The sequence below is a fragment of the Cyprinodon variegatus genome, unplaced genomic scaffold (assembly GCF_000732505.1).
Source record: "Cyprinodon variegatus isolate N-32 unplaced genomic scaffold, C_variegatus-1.0 Scaffold83, whole genome shotgun sequence".
Classification (NCBI taxonomy): Eukaryota; Metazoa; Chordata; class Actinopteri; order Cyprinodontiformes; family Cyprinodontidae; genus Cyprinodon; species Cyprinodon variegatus.
The window spans coordinates 1,398,904-1,420,286 of NW_015150536.1; the positions used below are offsets into that span (position 1 = coordinate 1,398,904).

The 21,383-nt window shown below is 36.8% G+C and overlaps 1 protein-coding gene across 2 annotated transcripts in view; it reads left to right on the top strand.

Moving 5' to 3' along the window:
* The window catches only part of ephb1 (EPH receptor B1), a 223,440-nt gene that overhangs the window by 140,433 nt on the left and 61,624 nt on the right, over positions 1–21,383 (top strand). For both annotated transcript variants that reach the window (XM_015373231.1, XM_015373230.1), the window contains exon 5: positions 12,797–13,132. In XM_015373231.1, coding sequence (XP_015228717.1) covers positions 12,797–13,132 — 336 coding nt within the window. The remainder of the gene's footprint in view (positions 1–12,796; positions 13,133–21,383) is intronic.

Below are 21,383 nucleotides of genomic sequence, written 5' to 3' on the forward strand. Positions count from 1 at the left end.
AGTATCATGTCTGTCACAGATCTTGTGTTTTGAAAGAGCCTGAATCATATCACCTGTTCTGAAACTGAAAACTGAGTAGGGAAGAGAGGGGTAAAACTACTCAGAATATCTGCATACCACTTGAGATGACAATTCTTTCTGAAGTATTGTAACATTGAAATTGTGTTTAAGATAAACATAGGTATTTTAAAACTAATACTCTATTGTATTTTAGAAATATAAATTGAACTGTATAATTTTCAAACAGAAGAAAGCTCAATTTTTGATTCCAAAAAATTTTAAAATATGAAAAAAATCTAAACATTTATTTTATTTGTATACTGTGTACTGTATTACAAAACCTAAAAAAAAAAAAGTTTATCATTTTGCGTTTTCTCAAGTTTCACTGGTCTTCAGTAAAATGTATTTTTCTTGTTTAAAGATATTAAGAGTGACTTAAAAAAAGAAAAGAAAAAAAGAACTGCAGTTCAAAGCTAAATCACAGCTTCCTTTGAAGGTTTCAACCTGGTAGCAGCTGAACCTGATTTGCTGGCGGTGCCCTACAGCACAGCAGGGGGGCAGTGAGATCATCTTAGTAAGAATCTTTTTAATACCTTGGGCCCGGATAAGAGCGGTGCCACAGTAGCTTAAATCAGACCAGTATATAGAAGAAGCTGTAGCTTAAGTACTTCTCACTAGTGTCTGAAGCTCAGGTCCCTGCATGCTCCAAAGCGGCTTGATTAGCTTGCTGGAGGATTGTCCAATCTCTGGCTGTCACAGCAGGGGGCCTCATGGTGTATCCTCCCACCTCCCCCAGTGTTCTTCCTCAGGGCTCACTAGATCTGGGCTGCATTTTAAACTCCCCATTGTATCCCTCAAACCTTCTTATTCCCTCTTCTCTGTCTTGCACTGTTTTCAATCTTTGCCTTAGGGTAGGTACACCACAAATGTTCCGTCTCACAGCAGGAAGCCCAAACTTCTTAGTCAAGCTACCCAGCAAAGTAAGTACTTTTGGAAAAGCATTTAACATTGCTCTTTGTGACTTCCCAGTTGCTTCACTGGACAGGCCAGTGGAAAAAGGTCAGCCAGCTCTAGAATGGTGAGCAGTGTGGATTCTCACTATACATGATTCAAGGGAGTCGAATGATAGGTTCAATAGTATCTATGGGAATTCATGCTCATTGGTTTATTGCAGATATATATGACAGAGATGCGAGCTGTTGAGATAAAAAGAAAGTCACGAAAATGTGGGCAAAAATGGAGAAAACATTCTTCCAACATGTATAAGAAAAATGTGTGGAATCAGGTAACATTTAAATGTTTATCCATCTTTGAAAAATGTCTTTTAGGTACTACCCAATTTCCTTTCAATGCTTTGTAGTGTTTGATTCTATGCATCTATAAAAAAAAAAAAACATGCATATTTACAGGTAGCAAGGACAGATCAGTTTTAATTTACACTTGTTGATGTTTTTTTCTGTCTGAAGCAACAGAAAAGCACCTTGTCGGAGTGTTCTCTTGTTTTAAGTTTTTATATACGTTCAAAATTTGCTGCTAAATTTAGGGGAATCAAGGTTGCACTGACAAATATTCTCCTACAGCAATGGCTTAAAAGAATGTTGAAAGTTATCAATACATTATTTTAATGATCAGTGAATATAATTGGCCATGTTCCCTGTCAACAGCATTCTCTAGTTTAAACGAGTGAAGGAATTAATTAATAACCTATTTAAGAAAATCCATTAAAGTACAAATTTAACACATTCAAACATAATGTATATTTGTTGATATATACCATTAGGTTATATTTATGAATCTCTGAAAACATACCACTTCTCCTTCCTACTGTATAGTCCCAAACCAATCATTTTTCAGATTCATACTGAACTTATGAGTCCAAACTCCTCCAAAGGACAAATAAGTAAGCACATAATATATTTATTTATGGTATGTGCTTACTTATTTGCTAATCTATTTAATTTATTTGGAATCATATCCTCAACTACTGATATAATGTGTGCAAATGTGTGTGTATAAAATGGGGTTTAAAAAGAAAAAGCACTGAATGTTGGAAGCTGTAAATCACATACCAGTCTTATGTTTACATTTGCTTACCATGTTTACATTTTATCACTGCTGCACTTTAAAAATGGAAATGTCTTGAGAGCTGTAGTGAACGACATTTCTTTTTGTATACACTCTGTGTGTACATAATGACAATAAAGTCTGTCTAAGTCTAGGCCTATGTGTTTTAGAGTCAATATTTACTGATTGTGCCTATCCTTTTTGAGTAACTGTCACTGGTGTTACCTTCTGTTCCATCTTAATGCTCATCTGAATTTCGGCAGCTCTTTCACATTGATGATTACCTTAACCTTAGCCTCCTTTTCTTTTATCGTCGTAAGAAGTCATATTTAAATGTCAATATCATTGTGGCTTAAACATGTAAATAAATGTACTCTTTATCAGAGCATATTGTCCCAAAAGTGAGAACATTTCTATAAAAAAAAAAAAATCCTGTCTCAAAATCTGTTTATTTTTTTCATTATTTTATGCAGGCCAGTTAGTTATACGTCAGCTGGTACACCTAAATTCGGCCATCATATATCAATGGTCATCTGTCAATCAAATTTTTTCAGTCATAGCATCTTGATTCATATGTTGCAGCTATATATGTAACGGTTGCAATAAGAAATTTCTGTCTTCGACAGGTATAGAGCTAACAGAACTGGCAGCAGGGCTTAAACATGTACGGCTGTAAGTCTTCTACACCAAACGCCTTCGCCTCTAAATAAAAAATGTATGACGAAGGAGAGTCATCCCCGAACTCCAACACAAAACACTCCTCTTCTTGCATGTTTCCGCTGTCCATAGCTTTCCTTGACAGTGTCATGGCTATGAACCTACTATCTAGGAACCTACAAGCATTAAGTTGTAACCAGTAACTTGTTAGCAAGATGCTTCCAAGACACCAGCCACGAACAAACTAGCTTGCCACAAACAAACTTGCTTGCAAACCTTCCTCCACAACAATCCCGCTCCCTTGATAATTGACCATTCACATTCACTTGGAACAGCTGCTTCCCTACGACTTTAAAAAACAAACAAAAAAAAAAAACTTTAAAGTTGCCTGTAGTGTGAATCACATCGTATAGCCCACATTTAGTAGAGATCTGGGATGATTAAGTAGAGGAGGCAGCCCAAGATTCACATTGAGAAACAGGCTCACAGGCATGGAGTCGCAATTACACATGGCCATTCTCATGCTCCAAGACATTGATAACCATATCTCAAAGTAATAACACACGAGAATAGGCATCTTACACACATTTGCACTTCCCTCACATACATACTATACTTCCAATTCTGTGTGTCAATGCTGCAGAGTTGCAGTCAGTGCCCAGACCTGGGAGGTATTCCCTTCATCAGGATGAGCAGACCAAATGATCCACCTGCCAACACCAGGATCGCATCATCGTACACCACCTTGCCTAAGTAAATCTGGTCTAAACTAATGACTTACCCCAGCCCCAACTGTTCCCAAGCCCTTCACCCAACGTTGGTTTCATTAGGATCCAAATGAGCCAGCCAGCCAGAGCAGCTGCTAGATTGAGTAGTCCAGGCCTCCCAATGAAATACAGCTCCAACCCCATGAAATCTAAATCCCCCTCCCACTTCAACAGCCCAACAAACATTATCATCCCTACCAGTGATTCAGGAAGGCACCCTGAAATAAGAAGGGACGGACTGGGTAAAAATGCTCTCCTAGGGAACCAGCTGTCCCACTGACTGCAACTGGCACCCATGTTCTCTAAAATGCACCAAGAGAGGGAGACACCAAAACCTCCATCTCCGGGCAAACAGCAGCAGTGGCACTGCTACTGCCTGTAAACACGATCAAGTTAAACATTTGCTAAGAAAAATAAAATGGTGTTCTTTGTTTTTGACCTCCAGAGAGCAGTTCCATATAAAATCAGCCAGGTCACAAATGGCAAACTAACAAAACGAAAATATTTTTATTTAGAGAATAGAAGAGAAATGCATTTAAGAGGGCTAAAACCTAAAGAGGAAAATACATTTTTTTAGTATCTCATATTATTATAAGGACTGCAGGGAGTCGACAGTGGGGCCTCAGATTCACTGATCCTTGTTGAGCTGCCCCTTCAGCATGCTGATTCTCCTGTCAGAGTCCAGTGCTAGCATGTACTCTCTAGACATGAATGAGATGTCAGTGAAGGTGGAGGACTGGAAAGTAAAATCCAACGGTGCATCTTAGTAGTTTTCTTTTTCATTTTAATATTTATGTTGCTGTACTCCTACTCAATTCTTTTTAATTTTGTTCTTTACACTACTCAATGGTGAGCTCCATCTCTTATCCAGCTGCTTTTCTAAAATCTTGGGAGGAGGCACATCCGCAGGGATGTCCCTCCGCAGGGACATACAACATGAGGCTGTATGGGTGATGAAGGTCGTCTGACACAGAGATATGGCATTTGACATTAATGACCAACATTTTAGAGAGTAGGTCCCATGCTTGAGTAGCTTTCACTTTTTTCTATTCAGATACAGAGGGAAAAGCATGGGCTTGGAGCCGCTCTGTGAAGCTGACGCATGGATAGTGCAGCTTGTTCATTACATAATTTCTATAGGTCTCCACCAGTCGCTACCGAAATTCATAACTGGGCTTACTTAAACTTCAATTACTTTATTTCACAGGTCAATGTAATGGGTGCCCTTGAAAATGACGCTGCCCTCTACCATCCCCTCATAATGCACCCTACCGAACATATGTACATGTTCTCTTTCTACTATATGTGTTTAAAGAAGTCTCTAGATGACCTTCCTGCACTACATTAACCTTATACATTATAATTTAAAACCTTCACTTGCAATGTGGCAGAGGATCTCACGTGTTGTCTGCAAAGTACGGAAATGAGAAGCTTAAAGATCCTGTCATATACCCAAAAGAAAGCATCTGGAACAGAAAGTCATAGAGAACAACAAAAAAGACCACATATCCTGAACAGATATTCATGTTCTGTTTCTACTATATGCGTTTGAAGTAGTCCCTAGATGACCTTCCTGCACTACATTAACCTTATACATTATCCTTTAAAGCTGCGATGGACTGGTGACCTGTCTCCCCCTCCTCACCCCTAGACAGCTGGAGATAGGCACCAGCACCCCTTGTGACCCCACTTGGGATAAGCATGTTAGAAAATGGAAGGATGGATGGATATCCTTTAAAACCTTCACTTGCAATGTGGCAGAGAATTCTACATGTTGTCTGCAAAGAACAGAACTGAGAAGCTTAAAGATCGTGACTGCAGTCATATACCCACAAGAAAGCATCTGTAACAAAAAGTCATAGAGAACAATAAAAAAACCCACATATAAAGCTGATTCTCAGACATTTTTCAAGGGAGCAGTAATCATGAAGCATTTAAAAAATGTTAGCTTTTGTATAAATAAATAAATTGATTGTCTAGATAAGCCCATGGCTTTCTTTATATAGCAACAGCTGAAAGGGTGCCACATCTTTGTCTTAGAGGGTTTTAATAAAACAGCAGTGCTTCTGTTTTCCACTAACCACAAACTGCAACTGCCTTTATAGATATAATGCAGTCGGCATCCTTTTCGAAAGAGGGCCCTCATCTGCATGGTTTTTTAACTGGACAATGCTGTAGTTCAGTTATAAAAGCTTGGGTTAAACTTGCTGTGTCAACAGGGCATGAGGGTGCACATGCCAAAAGTGATACAATCTTGGTGCTAGGTCAAGCACCTCCATATTTTTTCAACTTTGCATGAACCGCCTACGCCAGCCTTATTCCAAATGGTAGGATATAAAGTTATTCACCACTAACAAGTTTGCCTATTCTGACATCAAATGGAGCAGAAGGTTCAAGTGGAACAGGCTGGTTATTCAGTGACTAAAACTGGCATACAGGGGTGAATTTATTGGCCAAGCTTGAGGTTTCTCTTTCCATTACAGCATTTATTTAGGAAAACTTTTTTTCATAGATATATTTAAAAAAAAGGACCATATGGGATTCACAGGGGGTCTGGTTTCTCCAGCTTCATATCTCTATCTGTGCACCAGGTAAACCTACCTTTTATTCCACCGTATATTTCTATATGACACGCCTTTTATTCTTCAAAATAAAAGATTCTTATATATATAGTACTGTGCTTGACAATTTTGGAAGTGGGACGTCAACTGCTTATTCACATTTTTTTGCCTTTCCGCTTGATATGTTGATTATTGCCCCGCTTTGGTTTTTGCGAGTACAGCAACTATATCTGCGTCAACTATAAAAGGGTACAGAGGGTACATCAGCAGTCTGTGCATTGGGTTGTCGTGCCAGTCTGTGTGACAACCTAATGCCTTAGTATATCTTGGCCTTAATGCTCCATCCAGCATGTCCTCCTGACGTAAACACAACTGATAACTTTTGTGGACATAGAGAAGAGTAGATGTTAAAAAATGAATTACGTATAGAAGGCTGATGCCTTTTGAGAAGTTACCTTATTACATGGAACAATATTTCCTCCACCCTAGGGAGCATAGCATCAGTTATAAGTTGTCCGAAAGAATGGTTGAGATAGTCCATCCATTCTAAGTCGCTTTTTGTTTATTTTCTGTTATTTACAGGAATTCAGATTTACATTTTAGAACAGCTAACTAGCAAGTTTCTCAAGGACTCAATTAATTTAATCCATTTTATTGATATGGCACCAATTCACAACTCATTTCATCTCAAGGCTCATTACAGAAACAATTTAAGCAGATCATACAAACACATAAATGCTGTTAGTAGTTTACCTGCTGTGTTTTACCTGCTTTGCTCTTGTTTTATATTTTGCAGCTCAAATTACAACCTGGATACCATCCGGCAGAGTGAAATATGAGTTCTTGTAACCTTTGTGCAGGACTTTATCTCTGTATCATAATTAAAGATATACAGTAGTGCAGCATCTTGTTCCCACTTTTGATAGGAGACATTTTTCTCTGAAGCACAGAAAGTCCTGACATCAGAGCATGGTTGTAGTTGAGATAAGGCTTGAAAATAAGGGGCATTCGTTTTCTCTAACAGAGTAAGTCTGGGTGTTACTCAAGTGTGTGATGGATGTGATGGATGATACAGAGGACACTAACTTGGCATGGACTTTACAGCTCCCTGAAGACCCAGTAAAGTACTCCTTGTCACTCAAGCACCCTATTGTGCCATATTTTTACTCCACAAACAATGCATCATGTTGCATCCCGGACTTAATTATGTGCCATTTGACCTGCAGCTTCAGCACTCTCTGTCTCCCTCAGTCAAACCATAATAATCACTCTATACAGGTCATACTCCTTACCTTGATAGCTGTGTCACCCTTGCTTTTTCCACTGACTTGTACAAACAATTTAATTGCTGAATGTTCTATGTATTTTTTCAGTTTTGGGCATATAAATAGCAGTATTCATAACAATCCAGAAATTATATCCAAACACAGCCTAACTTATGCATCACGCACCACAGTGTAATACCCATGGTATGTCAAAAACCACTGTCCTGAGGGGGTCAGCAATGCTGGAGGTGCCTTGCCTGCATAAAAAGCACAAGAAGAAGAAGTCACTGTATTAACCTAGCTGCTTTTTACCACATGCCAAAAAAAATAAAGATGAAAGAAAGAAAGAAACAAAGAAAGAAAAACATTTCACTGATTGATTGATTGATTGATTGACTTTATTGATCTCACAGTGGACAAATTTACTAATTACATCAGCTCAAATAGTCAAAGAAGAAGAATGTGTCCGAGCCAAAACCACTTCTGCATAATAAGGAAGTGGCTGCATACAAGCTGTCCTCTGATTGGTCAAATGCCAAAATGATGAGTACCACCACGTATTAAGATGTTTCCTGATTGGCTCAATATAAATCATGAGCTACTGGATCTAATAAAAGAGCTTGAAGGACCACATCTGTTGCTGGTGTGCAAGTGACCAAAAATGGTAACTTGCCTCTTAAAGGGCTGGCAAGGTCTATAATGAATTGTATAATTCATGTACATATTGTTTTTAGTCTATTCTATCTATTAAAACTATTTTGGTTGTTCAACCATAGAATTATGTCATGTTAGTTAGTTATTCCTACAATTGAACTAGAGTTGACTTTACATTACATCCATATAAGATGATTTGGAAATCCTAGCTGTCCTAATTTGCACTTTTTTATGTTGATGAGACATACCTGCTTTCCAAGGTTGCCCTTCACATTCTATGTTTATGTTCAAATTCCCATTTCAAATTTGTTCTTCTATCCTGATTTCCAAGTTTAATTTTGACCTATACCGTTTCTTCATTAATTTTTCACTATGCTGAATCAACTTTTCAGTCTTTTTCAAACTGGCAGCAACCAGCAATGAATTAAAAAATAAATGCATTTAAAGGTCTACTTAATAAATCTTGATGTAATTGAACATAAAAAATCACTATCTATATAAATAAAACTTTGATAGACATGTCCCATGTCCAAGGTCTTCCCCGCCTTTCTGCCATAGACTTCTGGAGATAGATAACAACCCCCCCACAACAATTATGGTGTGAGTGGGAAAAGATGGATGGATTGAAGTGATGAATCTTTAAATAAATACAGATATCATTTATAAAAATATTATATTTAACAGTTTTTTATTATATTGACTTTTTTTTTTTCAATTCAGTATTTACTGATTTTTTTTTATATATATATATTTGTTCATCGCATGTCATGGCACGATCTTTTTTTCTCCATACATGAACAAAAATGAACAGAGGGAAGATAAATCTTGTATTATTTTTTCCTAAAAACACATCATTCCGCCCCAACTCCTTACCAGTTCACAAAGCAAAATCAGCATCATTCATCTTATTGTTCATAATCTCTCAGAATTTTGTCTTTGCACATTTTTTTTACTTTGTAAAGACTTGTACAACATTTAAATTCCAAACTCAAAGAATTCCACAGTTTAACGTCATAAACAGACGGACATTTCTGTTTCAACGATGTTCGTGCATATAAATTCTGAAAATTATATTTTCACCTGTGGCAAATGTCTTGTGCAACAAAAATACTTAGAAAATCTTTGGCCATTTTTTTTTTTTTTTGTTTAGCTTTCCACATCACAATCAAAAGTTTCAAATTGACAAGATTCTTACATTTAAGTAGTTTCTTTTCAATAAATAAATAATTGGTGTGCTCTCTGTAACCTTTCTTACTGATGATTCTAATTGCTGTTTTTTGCAGCAGGATCAAGGACTTGCAACTGGTATATGTGTTACCCGAGACCTCAGTAAAATAACTGAAATATGGGAGAATCACTGAGAAGTATAGCATACTCAACAAGTTACAATCAAACAAGTCTCTAACTTTATATAAAATGCCAGTACTTTTGCTGACCTTTCTTTTAAAATAATCAATATGCGCTTTCCAGTTTCATTTACATCTAAAATAACACCGAAAAACTTAACTGCCTTGAGTCTTTTTATACTGACTCTATAAATTGTAATTTCCACATTATCAATTTTGCTGTGACTACTGAAAATCATATAGTATGTTTTGTCCCAATTTAAAGATAACTTATTTTCCTTAATACAATAAAAGATACATAAATACTGTTATTTATTAATAACAGTATTTATGTATTTTTTATTGTAAATAAAACAGCTATCCATACAAAAGCTACAAGTCAGAGAAAACACTGTAGTGGCACTACAGCCACATTCTAACTTCACTGTAGTTAGCATGCATGATTTATCTTTTCAAGCTTCATGACTCTGGTATGAGGTCATTTCCATGACTAATACTTCCTTTGACATCACTGACCATACTGAGGACAAAACAATCATGGTCAAAAAAGTTGTTTGCTTTCACTGTATCTTGCATATAAGATGTCAGTATCTTTATGAAGTACTGAATATTCCTCCAGCGCTGGTGCATCTCCCAAATGACCAAATATATAATTTATCACAATATCTCAGAATTATAGTTTGTTAGAAAGATGAGAAATTCTTTATAAATCTCTGGTGTTGACAGAAATCATTATTAGTCATTGTAAACAAAAAATATGTCAGTTTCGGCTTTTTTGAATTAAAAAAAGTGTTTTTGTACTGCATAAACTTGTACACATGTCTTCTCCATGACTACTTCATTCATCTGACCAGCTCTGACCTAGCTCTTTGTGGAGCTTTTGCTTTGTCTGGTATTTGAGAGTATAAACCTTCTGCTAGCTGCTCGGGGGACAATGAATCTCAGCTAAGCAAATTTCTTCACTGCCATTTCAGCAGATTTAAACTCATAGAGAATCATGCTGCCCTCGCTGGAAGCTGAATAAGCTCCCCCCCACCCCCCACCCCCCCCAGATAATATGCCACCACTCATCCCTAAAAGTAGATATATTATTTGTTGATTTCTCTCTAAATAGGGGTTTTGAGGTCTATCTACAGCTGTAAGCCATAAGGAAATACATAAAACTCAATTTGCAGTCACTTGGATTGGAACACTTCTTGAAACTCTGCATTTAGTAAATAACTAATATTTGAGAGACATAAAGGTTTCATTGTCATATCTGTGGGTGTAAATCGAATCTATTGCATTTTATTGCACAAAAATCACAAGTCTTTGAACATAGCTCTTATATTAATTCAAATGTTAATATAACAGATTTAGGGTTTCTCATTTTTTCAAATACCTTTGTTCTTGCAGGAATACGATACAAAACCAAAGTTAAATGATTCTTATTTTCCACTTGTCATATTACACTTTTTTTGCCACAGTTAAATTCATTACCTGATCACCATTCATCTTTCCCACAGCCACTGGAAACAGGAATGTAGTTTAATTCATCAGGTGACCAGAAATGAGAATTGTACCATGCTAAGGTCTTTACCATGCTGGTCCTCATGGGAAATGTCTTCCTTTAGGCAAAACAATACAGCTTTGATACACTGGGGCAGCCAAAATCGACCAAAACTAAGAGTTTTTTGGTACTGCTTTAAATTTAGCTTACACTTAAATTGTCCTCACACCTTCCAATTAGTTAGTATTTCATTCTTTTCTATATTTTTTATACATAATTCAGTAACTGAAACTGTTTTAAAAGGGTTAGAAACTGTGAAATAAGTCAACAATATTTTTTATTTTCAAATTCTTTCTATGGAACTGATTTTCAGAGTCCCAAATAAAGTTTTAGTTTAAAAAAAGTAATAGAAGAGATTATTATAGAAGAGATAAATTGAGAAAATAGAAGTGTTATTTAAAAGCTCATTTAGCACCAATTTTACTATGTTCATCTATTACCTTCCGCTAATAGTTCACAATACTGAACACGTTTGTATTCCATAATTAAAATAGCAGGAGAAAAGTCCAAAATGTACTGTAAATGGGGTTTATGAAGAGAGGATTCACATGACTTAACCAGTGAAGAAGCAGAAATAAAACCTAACAAAACAAACAAAGAAATAAAAGAGCACTATCTTGGATACCTTATGGACCAACAATCCACCTAAGGAATGATGAAACACATGAACTGACGTGTTGCAAAAACTTAAATTAATAAAACTGAAATTTTGGCAGCAGATAGCAATCCTTTCTCTTCAGGTTTTGACAAACATTGCAACTCAGATATGGGTCTGTTTACAGTAGGCGTGGAACAGTTCACAAAATCCACGGTTCGGTTCGAATCACGGTTTCTGGTCACGGTTTTCGGTTCGATTCGATACATGTTGATTGTTACGAAATTCCAGAAATAATTATGAAATTAATGAAAAAATCCCCCAAAAATAATGGATTGTTATTATTTTAAATGATCCGCGGAAACCCTGGATCATTTCCGTATGTTTTGCTGCTTTGAATTTAATCATCTCGCGCATGCTCTCTACCATCTCCAAGGGACTCAGAGGGGAGCAGACGAAGCCACAGTGGGGGCTGTAGGCTTTGCTTTGAGCAGCCGGTCTGGAGCGCAGCGGGGGTTGCTGACGGAGTACTGTATGAGGGATTTCGGGGTTAGCATGACATGTTGCTGTTAGCATAAACAAAACAATGCTTGCACACTGTTGCACTTTTATCCACAACTTTCTTTCCGCTGTCATCGTAGGTCACTCTAAATGCAAAGCGCTCCCATACAGCAGACCTATAAAGTGCTGCTGGCGCGTCTTCCAACTCCAGTTCTTTCCCACTCGCCATACCCACACAATTCTCCACAACAACTGATTTTTTTCTGCTACACCCGGCTAAGCTGCTTCGCTTCTTCTTCTTCTTCTTGTTTACTACTGGCGGTTGGCTTTGGTCGCAGTACCGCCACATTCTGCTCTGGAGTGTAATCGCTTCCTCTATGAGAAAAATGAGCAGCGCATGAACCGAACGAAACACACGCGAACCGAACCGAGACAGTCGAACCGAACGATTCTGACGGTTTTCATAAATCGTCCCATCCCTAGTTTACAGTAGTAGCCATTCAAAATTTCCCCAATTTCTTTGATCAGCCTTTGGCTGGTTCTTGTCCCCTACAATTCATTTTTAGACATCAATCTTTGTACTAAAATATTATTTCTGTCATGATTTGTGGTCAAACCCATTCAATTCAGTGAAAGGGTCTAGTCAGAGAAAATAAATATGCATGCCAAGGAGAAGGCCAGTGGCTGGAAAATGGAGGGGATTTTGCTGGGCGCTGCAGGGAAGTGGGCTGCCATTCCAGAGTAGCCTGAGTTGTTTAACTGATGCTTGCAATAAAATGTTACAGGTTCAGAATACACTCTGCTACATCTAAATAAAATGTTTCTTTGTCTTTATAGGTGTTCCATCCAGCCCAAGGAATGTGATCTCCATTGTTAATGAGACCTCCGTGATCCTGGAGTGGCATTCTCCCAGGGAAACAGGCAACCGAGATGATGTTGTCTATAACATAGTGTGCAAGAAGTGCCGAACTGACCGACGCTCCTGTTCACACTGCGATGACAATGTGGACTTTGTTCCCCGACAACTAGGTCTGACGGAGACCAGGGTCTTCATCAGTAACCTGTTGGCACACACCCTTTATAGCTTTGAAATACAAGCCGTCAATGGTGTGAGCAACAAGAGCCCATACCCAGCACAGCATGTCACCATAGACATTACAACCAACCAGGCTGGTGAGTGCCTAACATTTCTGCTTCTTTTATAAAAACAAAATCCTAAAATCTATATTATTGACTTCTGTAAAAGTGCTTTTTTTTTTCTTTTTTATATGTGTCACTGGATGAGCTCTCGTCCAATCACACTAGTTGTATTTCATTTTCCATTTTATAAATTGCAGATTTTCTATTACGGTACACTTGCTACTATAAATCCATTCTGCCTGCAAAAAGCATAATCTGACACTCTGTGCATTTCAGAGTCACATTTCATGGGTTGGCAGCCTTCATGCCTACTTCACAGTGAATGATGAAGGCTAGGAAATGGGAGGAGAGGCTGTTAGGTGATGTGTACATATTTGCACTCTTTTCTAAGCCCTCCTTCTCTGGATTAAGGTAATTGCTTTTCCCTTTGAAATCACAGCTGTGAAATTCACGCTTGGACCAATATGCCGCTTTTTATGATTTTAGTCAGGACAAAATCAGCTCCCTGCAACTTTGGTCTTTCCTTTGTTGCTTTTTTGTTCAACAAATCATGTGAAACAACCATAACCATTATTAAACATTCTAAAAATTCTTGTTGAAAAATAGTGGTCGAGGTGAGATATTCATTATTTAGATTTTCTTTTTATTATTCAGAGGACCAACTACACTAATTTAAGTATATCAGTTTAGTATGAAAATGTGAGTTTAAGTTTACGTTTCTTTTGGGCTTTTTGCTTAATACTTTTTATACATTTAATACATCATCAGACAAATTTAAATACAATACAAACTCTCAGAACACATTTTATTTAAGAAAATTAATTGATTAATCATTCATACACATGACATTAAACTCTTCTCTGAATAAATTAAATAATAATTTTAGAAGATCACAAGTTTGTATGACAAAACAAGGCACAGAAGAGACTTGTAAGGTTGTAAATACTATTTTTCTTTGCAGTCAAATAACTCATCTTGGATTTTAACAAAAATATTAGCATGAAATCTGCTTAAACATTTTGTAAAGGTTTAGATTAGATTCTAAATAGATTTGTTTTCATTGACATCTTTTGCTCCACAGCAGAAGATAAAACAGATAGAAAGACACCTACTATTGTCAGGATAGGATATTGATGGGCATTATTCTGTTTTAAGTTAAATTCTAACATTGGGTCGGGTATGCATGTAAATTAAACCTATACATAATTTTAAAATAAAACTATCCAGCCATTTATTTATCTTCTGCAGTGAAGACAACCTAAGGCTGAAGTCAGTTTTTCTAATGCATTCACCCATAAATATTCAATATCATTTTTAACAACACGGAAAGTCTAAGATGAAATAGAAAGAAAACCATCTGCAATTCATAAAAAGAAAATTGATTTTCTGGTTAGGAATAGATTACACTTTGCGTTTTGACAGAGTTTTTCCACTATCAAGTTTGAGACATTTGGCTTTTTGTGTTCCTGACTTTTGAAATATAAAAGTGAACTATATAGTGAGATAAAAACAGCAATATGAGGCCTTCAAGAGGAATATTTAAGTTGATTTTGCATCTTGTTGGGAATTGAAAGAGTTCTCTATAGATTTTGAACTCAGCCATTCCACTCTGGGGTAAATATTCTGCAAGTATGTTGCAGAATATTTAATTCTCTCTATAAAGTGGCTTGAGATTATATGAGTTGGGAATTGGTGCTATATAAATGACATTATTTTTAATTGAAGTAAAGGGTCACAGAAACATCTACCTGTATGCCCAGGTCTGGTTGTGCAAGCAAGTTCATCTCTAAAGGATACAAACATGTGTCTTCTAAAACCCTAAATTGTCACATGAGGATTTTGTTACTCTTAACATAAAAGTGCATGCCTCAGAAGTCAGATAGTGAGAAAAGGAATTCTGTTATATGGTCTAAGTAAATACCTGATTCAAATGTACTTTTACATTTTCTATGCAAAGGAGAACAAATACATTGTCTTATCCAGTGATGGAATACCACATGTCAAATTTATTCCATTTTAGTCCTTTCTTTAGCTGTAATTGTTGAATCAACTTACTCTACATTTATCTTTGAGAACAATACAATAATAATTGCTTTATCCTGATTACTTTTTTGGATTGGAGAACATTTTGAAATCAAATTTGGCTTGGCTAGTGAATGGCATACCACAAATGATTACATCGACCCTCAGAGGAACATAATGACCGAGTGCTCATGTTTTTGCCATTGGAGAGTTCAAAGAGAAATGGGAGGAGAGATAAATCAGAACAAAGAAACTGGTTGATTTTTTTTCTAACAGAAACTGGAACCATGATAGTGAAGGAGGGAAAATGAGTGGGTAAATAGGGCTGACTGTAAATGTGGCCTAATGGTGCTGACTGTACCTGTTTGACAGGCTAATAGCAGACTTGACAGATAGATGTGGAATGAGCATTGCCCATTTCTATTGTGGAAGCCTGTTACAATAATGAGGTTTCGTCCGGTAATCTCCTAGGCCTGTGTCCATCTTTATGTGGCCCTTTTGTCACTAGCTAATTGCACTGTTCCTCAGTTTGGCAGGGGTATTTAGAAGAAAGCTACTGATAAAGCAGACGTATACAAAATGTTCATGGTAAGGATATATGAAACAACAAACAAATACACTCTCTGGAATCAATGTCATAGAGAAAAAGACGTGGGGATATTAAATTATGAAAAATAGCTTTTATGCAAAAAATGGAAAAACAAAACCACCTCCATTTCGTGCCTAAACTCATTGAATTCTATGGAAGGGTGTGTTAGAAATCTGTTGCAGATGGGGGCAATTTATAAAGATATATGTGTTATGACTGCTTTTTAATCTGTCCCTAAAAAGATTCAAATGATACATTTCTTTATTTTATCTTTTCTAGGTAACTTTAATGTAGGCTGTTCTGATGCAGAGGAACTTCATCTTTACCTGCAACAATATGGAGTAGTATTAGAACAATTGAGTAGACTGGATTTTCAAAGATCTGAGCGGAAGAAACGGGGAGTAAGGGGGCGGCCTTGATGAGGGATATATGAACCATTGAGGCCATTTAGCTGCCCTCAATCCTGGCGTGTGTCTGAAAGAAAGAACTGATCAATATTGTGATTTAGGAGTTCATTTATGGTCCTTTGCTCACCAGGAGACATACTCCCACAGAGATACAACCCCACAAATATTATCTATTCCACTTTGTGAGGTGATTAGTTATGTCTGACCTGGTTTTGTGTCATTTTTTCTATCATCTAAGGATAAACAAACTATTTTATGTCACATCCTTAAATTTCAGGGAGAATGACAATTTCTACTCACGGTGAATTCATAAAAGGAGTAAAAGGAGGGAAAGACAAATATTAAGTAGTCACATAGCTACCACCTAATGCACAATAGCACTATGATCTTACTGGCACAGCCTTCTTGACCTAGATTATTTGCCAAACGTCTCTCAGACCACAGAATGCCAATTATATCTACAAACAATCCTCCTCCGCTTGGCTGGTGTTTGGAGAGCTATTCCCACAGAAAGACAAACATTGCTTTCCCTAGCCTTCTATGGGCAAGTCGTATCAGATGGGTTGAATTCAAGATAGTAAGATCCAGCGCACTCGACTGAAATCCAAACAACCAGATGAATTAGACTCATGTTCACCTGGTGGGGCTCTTGAATCAGATGAGATGCTAGGTAAATATGTCCCAAGAAGATATCCAGAACGCTTCTCATTATGTCTCACTAGTTTTATTTTTTCAAAATGTACCCTCCTGTGTGTCCTAAAGTTTTCATCATGCAAGAGCTTCCACAGCTTTCTGGCTTGCCATTTTTATTCTACCTGCTGTTTGTTCTACTGATTTTAGAATACCCTGCCCCTGGATCTAAAAGGTGAGGTATTAGCTGCAGGCAAATGAACAAGAATTATGACAAAGTTTTGACATCTGCACTTACCAGCAGACGCTCCTGATGTCTTTTTACTGTGTAATAATTGACTGTGAGCATGCGTGTCTATATCTTGATGTGCTTAAGTCAACGGGAATTTGTGTGCAAGATGAATGTCTTCCTTTTATCTCCCCTTTTTTGCTTTCTTTCCCCCCAAAAAACGAACTGTGTTCAGAATCCTCCTTGTATAATGTGATTTTGAAATATAATTCAAGCGACTGGTATTTGAGGGAAGTCCCTGATGCTGAACTGATCCCTCTTTAAGATGTTTGAGAGAGAGCCATTACCATGTAGTCATGGCTGGCTTGGCCTTCTGAGCCCCTGTTAATAAGGTAGCAGCCGTTGAAAATATGGCTTTGACTGCAGCACATCACATGACTGAACTGCTCCTCATATATAGAACTCTAAAATCCTATTGTCTGCATGGTTATTGGTAGGGTGACTCAATGTTAACCTAAAAACTTGAACTGTATATCAGAGAAAAATTTGATCATACTATAGTTGTAGCCTTTGGTGTATTCTAAATATAGGACTTAGTGAGAAGAAGACCCCTCGGCTTATCTATTTTACTTTTTCTATCATTTAAATGACTAGAATGAATAAAGCAAGAAATGATGATATAAAGGTTTTTTTTTTTACATTTTGTTTTATAAGATGGAAAGCATCATAAGCTCAGCTTGATTTAGGTCTATAATTGAACCGTTCTAACATAACCCTTTGATTTGATATAAATCATTTAATGTTTTTTTTTCTATTTAGGGCCATTATTATATTAGAAGGCAAAACCCTGTCCTAGTTGGACAATGTTTGACATTGGTAGCATGTTGTCTTCCCTTTTGCTACCTTCACAGAAATGTTTTGTGTCCATTGACAGGCTATTGGTTAACTGCAAATAAGACTGTTAATGTCTTTCTTTCAGTCACAATTCCAAGAAGTCCCCATATTTTAGATGTGAAAAATTCCTGTTTGTGATTTTATAAATTAACTCTGCTCTAAATTTTCCACTACCTTACTATTGTAGGTGTTTTCTTGGTCTTACTAATTCTTCTAGTCACTGATGTTAAATACAGATTACAGATTTTGATTAAGATTATATGGCACAAAGGTGGACGCGGTTGACTAAATGACTGCTTAGGGATTTGGTTCCCCTTGATTTTGTTTAGCTGTATCCAAGTCTATGTTCCCCACCTGTGGGTCTTACTGCTTAAATACAGATTTTTCTGTGTAGCTTTTCCAATTACCTTTAAAATGTTACCTATATCTGACTGAGCAATGTCATACGCAGCACAACAGTAAACACAGCAAAATAAGTATTATGGTTTTAGTGCACAAAAGAGACCATTTCTGTGTCAGTTGGTGCTGTGTAGGAAACACATAAATAAAAGATAGAAACCTTTTTATTGTGGGTTTTAGAGAGATCTGGCTGCCATTTCAACAAAACAGACAGTTTGGGTGCAGAAACATAGCCTGCAATGGTGGGGCAGGTATAGCAACTTCACAGAGATCAAGTTTATTTAAAAGATTATCATGTAGATGTAAACTTTTAACTTCGATATTTAAGTACCTCAACTCAAGAGGCAGAGGACTGGATTCAATCCAGTGCTTTGGACAACAGTAGAGGCAGCTCATCACATGCTTGCTAACCATCGTAGTGTTTTTTAAAGTTTTCCTTTTAACAGAAACTGAAAACACTTTCAAAACTATATACTACTTTATGGTACACTATGATATAAAAGTTTGGGTATGAATACTTTTGTAAAGCATATAGCTGTCATTTGAAAAACAGAAATCAGTCATAAATAAAATGCAACGGTCTGACAAATCAATTCTTCCTTAGAGTATAACCATTGAAAGACACATTTTGTTCTTTATACTGCAAATGTAATTTCTCTTGTATTTTAAATTTTTATTTGAAGATGTTCCCAATGAGGTTCATGTGTCAAATTAGAAAAGCCCTGATGTGCACAGTTAAATACTGACTGTAACAATGCTTATTCTTGTAAAGAAGTCATGGGAAAATTAATCTTAAAAAAAGTATAATTAAATCTTGCTTGATTTGCAAAATGCGCTTAAAGCTGTAAGAACATAGAAACACAGTCATAAACAAATCTAAGGATATGTTATATTTGATGTGTCTATTGATTTCTGCAAATATCTGTCGTTTTTGTGTCTATACAGACAACCAGACCTAAGAAAATCACTTTTATGCATTGAGATTTTCTTCCTGCAAGTTTAAATTTATCTCAGTTCTTATTTACATTTATATCTGTAAAGCTTGAAAAGTTCTGTTTAGGCAACTGAACCTTAACTCCCTAGTCTTTTAGAAACAATACCCAGAAGATTCACCTCACCTGCCCTCTGCTGGTTCAATGAGGCATGTGAAACTCTGACGAGGGAGTTAACAACCCATCAGAAACCCTTTACGACCATCAACACCCCCCAGGTTACCTCCATTTCCAATCTAGTAGGAGGGATCAGTGTCACCTTTTGTTTTTTGCCTTATTCTTTGTTGCACCTATAGTATATTCATCTCAAACAGTTAGAACTAAAGAAGCCACTTGGATGAGGGGCAAAACGTCATATAGAAGGCTTCACATTTCACATCCAGATGCCTAAACTAGACTCTTCAAGCTTGGCCATGACCTGATGACAGAGAATCTTCCTCTACATATATATATATATATATATATATATATCTGTACATTACTGGTGTGAAACAATAAATCTAATATCCTGACCCTTCAGCATTAAGTGAAAAGTGTGAGCTGCACATGGAAGTTACAATTATGTAGCCAAAGTTTAGAGTGTCAGATACACATAAAGTTGGCTAAAGTAATTTGTATTCCACAGCTGATAAAACCTTTAAAGATAAATAATTTTTTTATTCTTTCATCATCGTTTCATCTTTCTTTCCTATCCATCTGTCTTTGTCTTTTTTTTCCCTTCTTTCCATCTAAGTCAGATGCTTGAAGGCTTTGACTTTGATTAATGGTGAGCCAAGCTCTGCATTAAAAGCCAGGGGCTTTAACTGGGGCCAGATAAAAGTGGAGCACAAGAAGCAAGGGATTGTAGGGTGAGGAGAGAAACTTGGGACACAGTCACCAATCACTGTCAGCATCATTGTCCCATGGTGACAATGGGAATGCACTTGGAGGGGACAACAGGGCTTCATTGAGCTGAATCTCACCCTTATACAGCCATGACACATTGTCTCTGACAAGCCCATCACACTAAGGTTAAAAAGGCACATATAAATGTGCAAATGGTCTTTTTGCTCAAGCCATTTCAAAATTACTATCCCCCCCTTTTTTTAGAGTGGATGTGAAAGAGATACTCATTTTGTTGCAAGAGCATATATCCTGGTATTTAAAATTGCATTTAGAATCGCATATATTTATGTTCAGAAATGCAGATGAAAGAAAAAAAAATTATATGTCACAATGAAGTGAACATTTAAAAAAATGTTGTCAAATAGTGATCTAATTTCAGACGTCTATGGATGACATTTGGTGCACACATCATTTGTTTAGGGCAGTTCTTGATTAAAATCAATCTGTAAACATAGAGTAACTTTAAAACAGACAGTCAAAGACACTGATTGATAAAATGCAAAACCATTTTGTTTGTATGTGGAAGTCCCACAAAATCTTAGCTCTGTCATTCTCCACCACCTTGAGAGGTGGCTCCCATTGTGACCTGGGGTCTTTAATTTGTATTCTGCAGAAGCCACTTGGTTATGATGTTCCATGTATTACTGTCCTGCCAGTATCTTACACAATCCGGTGAGAAGTTTAGATTGTTTCTGGGGCCTCTGCATAGTCTGCACCTGGGATCTTGTCTGATTTGGTAGATCTGGTAGATCTGGGTCTCTATTGCTCTGCTTAAGGCATTGCTCTTGTGCTGCCATGATTCTGTGCCATATTTCAGCCTGACCTCCTCTAGCCATTGGTAGGATTTTGTCATATCAACCAAGCTATTTGTCTGTGGTACATCTCATTCAATTAAATAAAAAAAAAAATAGCTTATTAATCCCAAGGGGAATTTAAATGTAGTAACTCATAGGTTATTTTTTACCCATTTTATGTAGGTGTTGATAGCTGTAGAGTGGAAGGATCTTCTGCATGGTTCTGTCTTGCACCGGATCTAGAGAAGCCTTTTACAGAAGGCACTCTGTTGTTAATTAAAAAAAATCTGAAGAAGATGCTCACTATTGTCAATAATGTTCTTCACTTTATAAAGAATTTGTCTGTGTAAAATAATCTCCAGAGTCTCTCGAGGTATTCCCAGAACAGAGCTGGTCTTCTTTATTAGCTTTTTGAGCTTTTTTAAGTCCTTTGCTGTTACTCC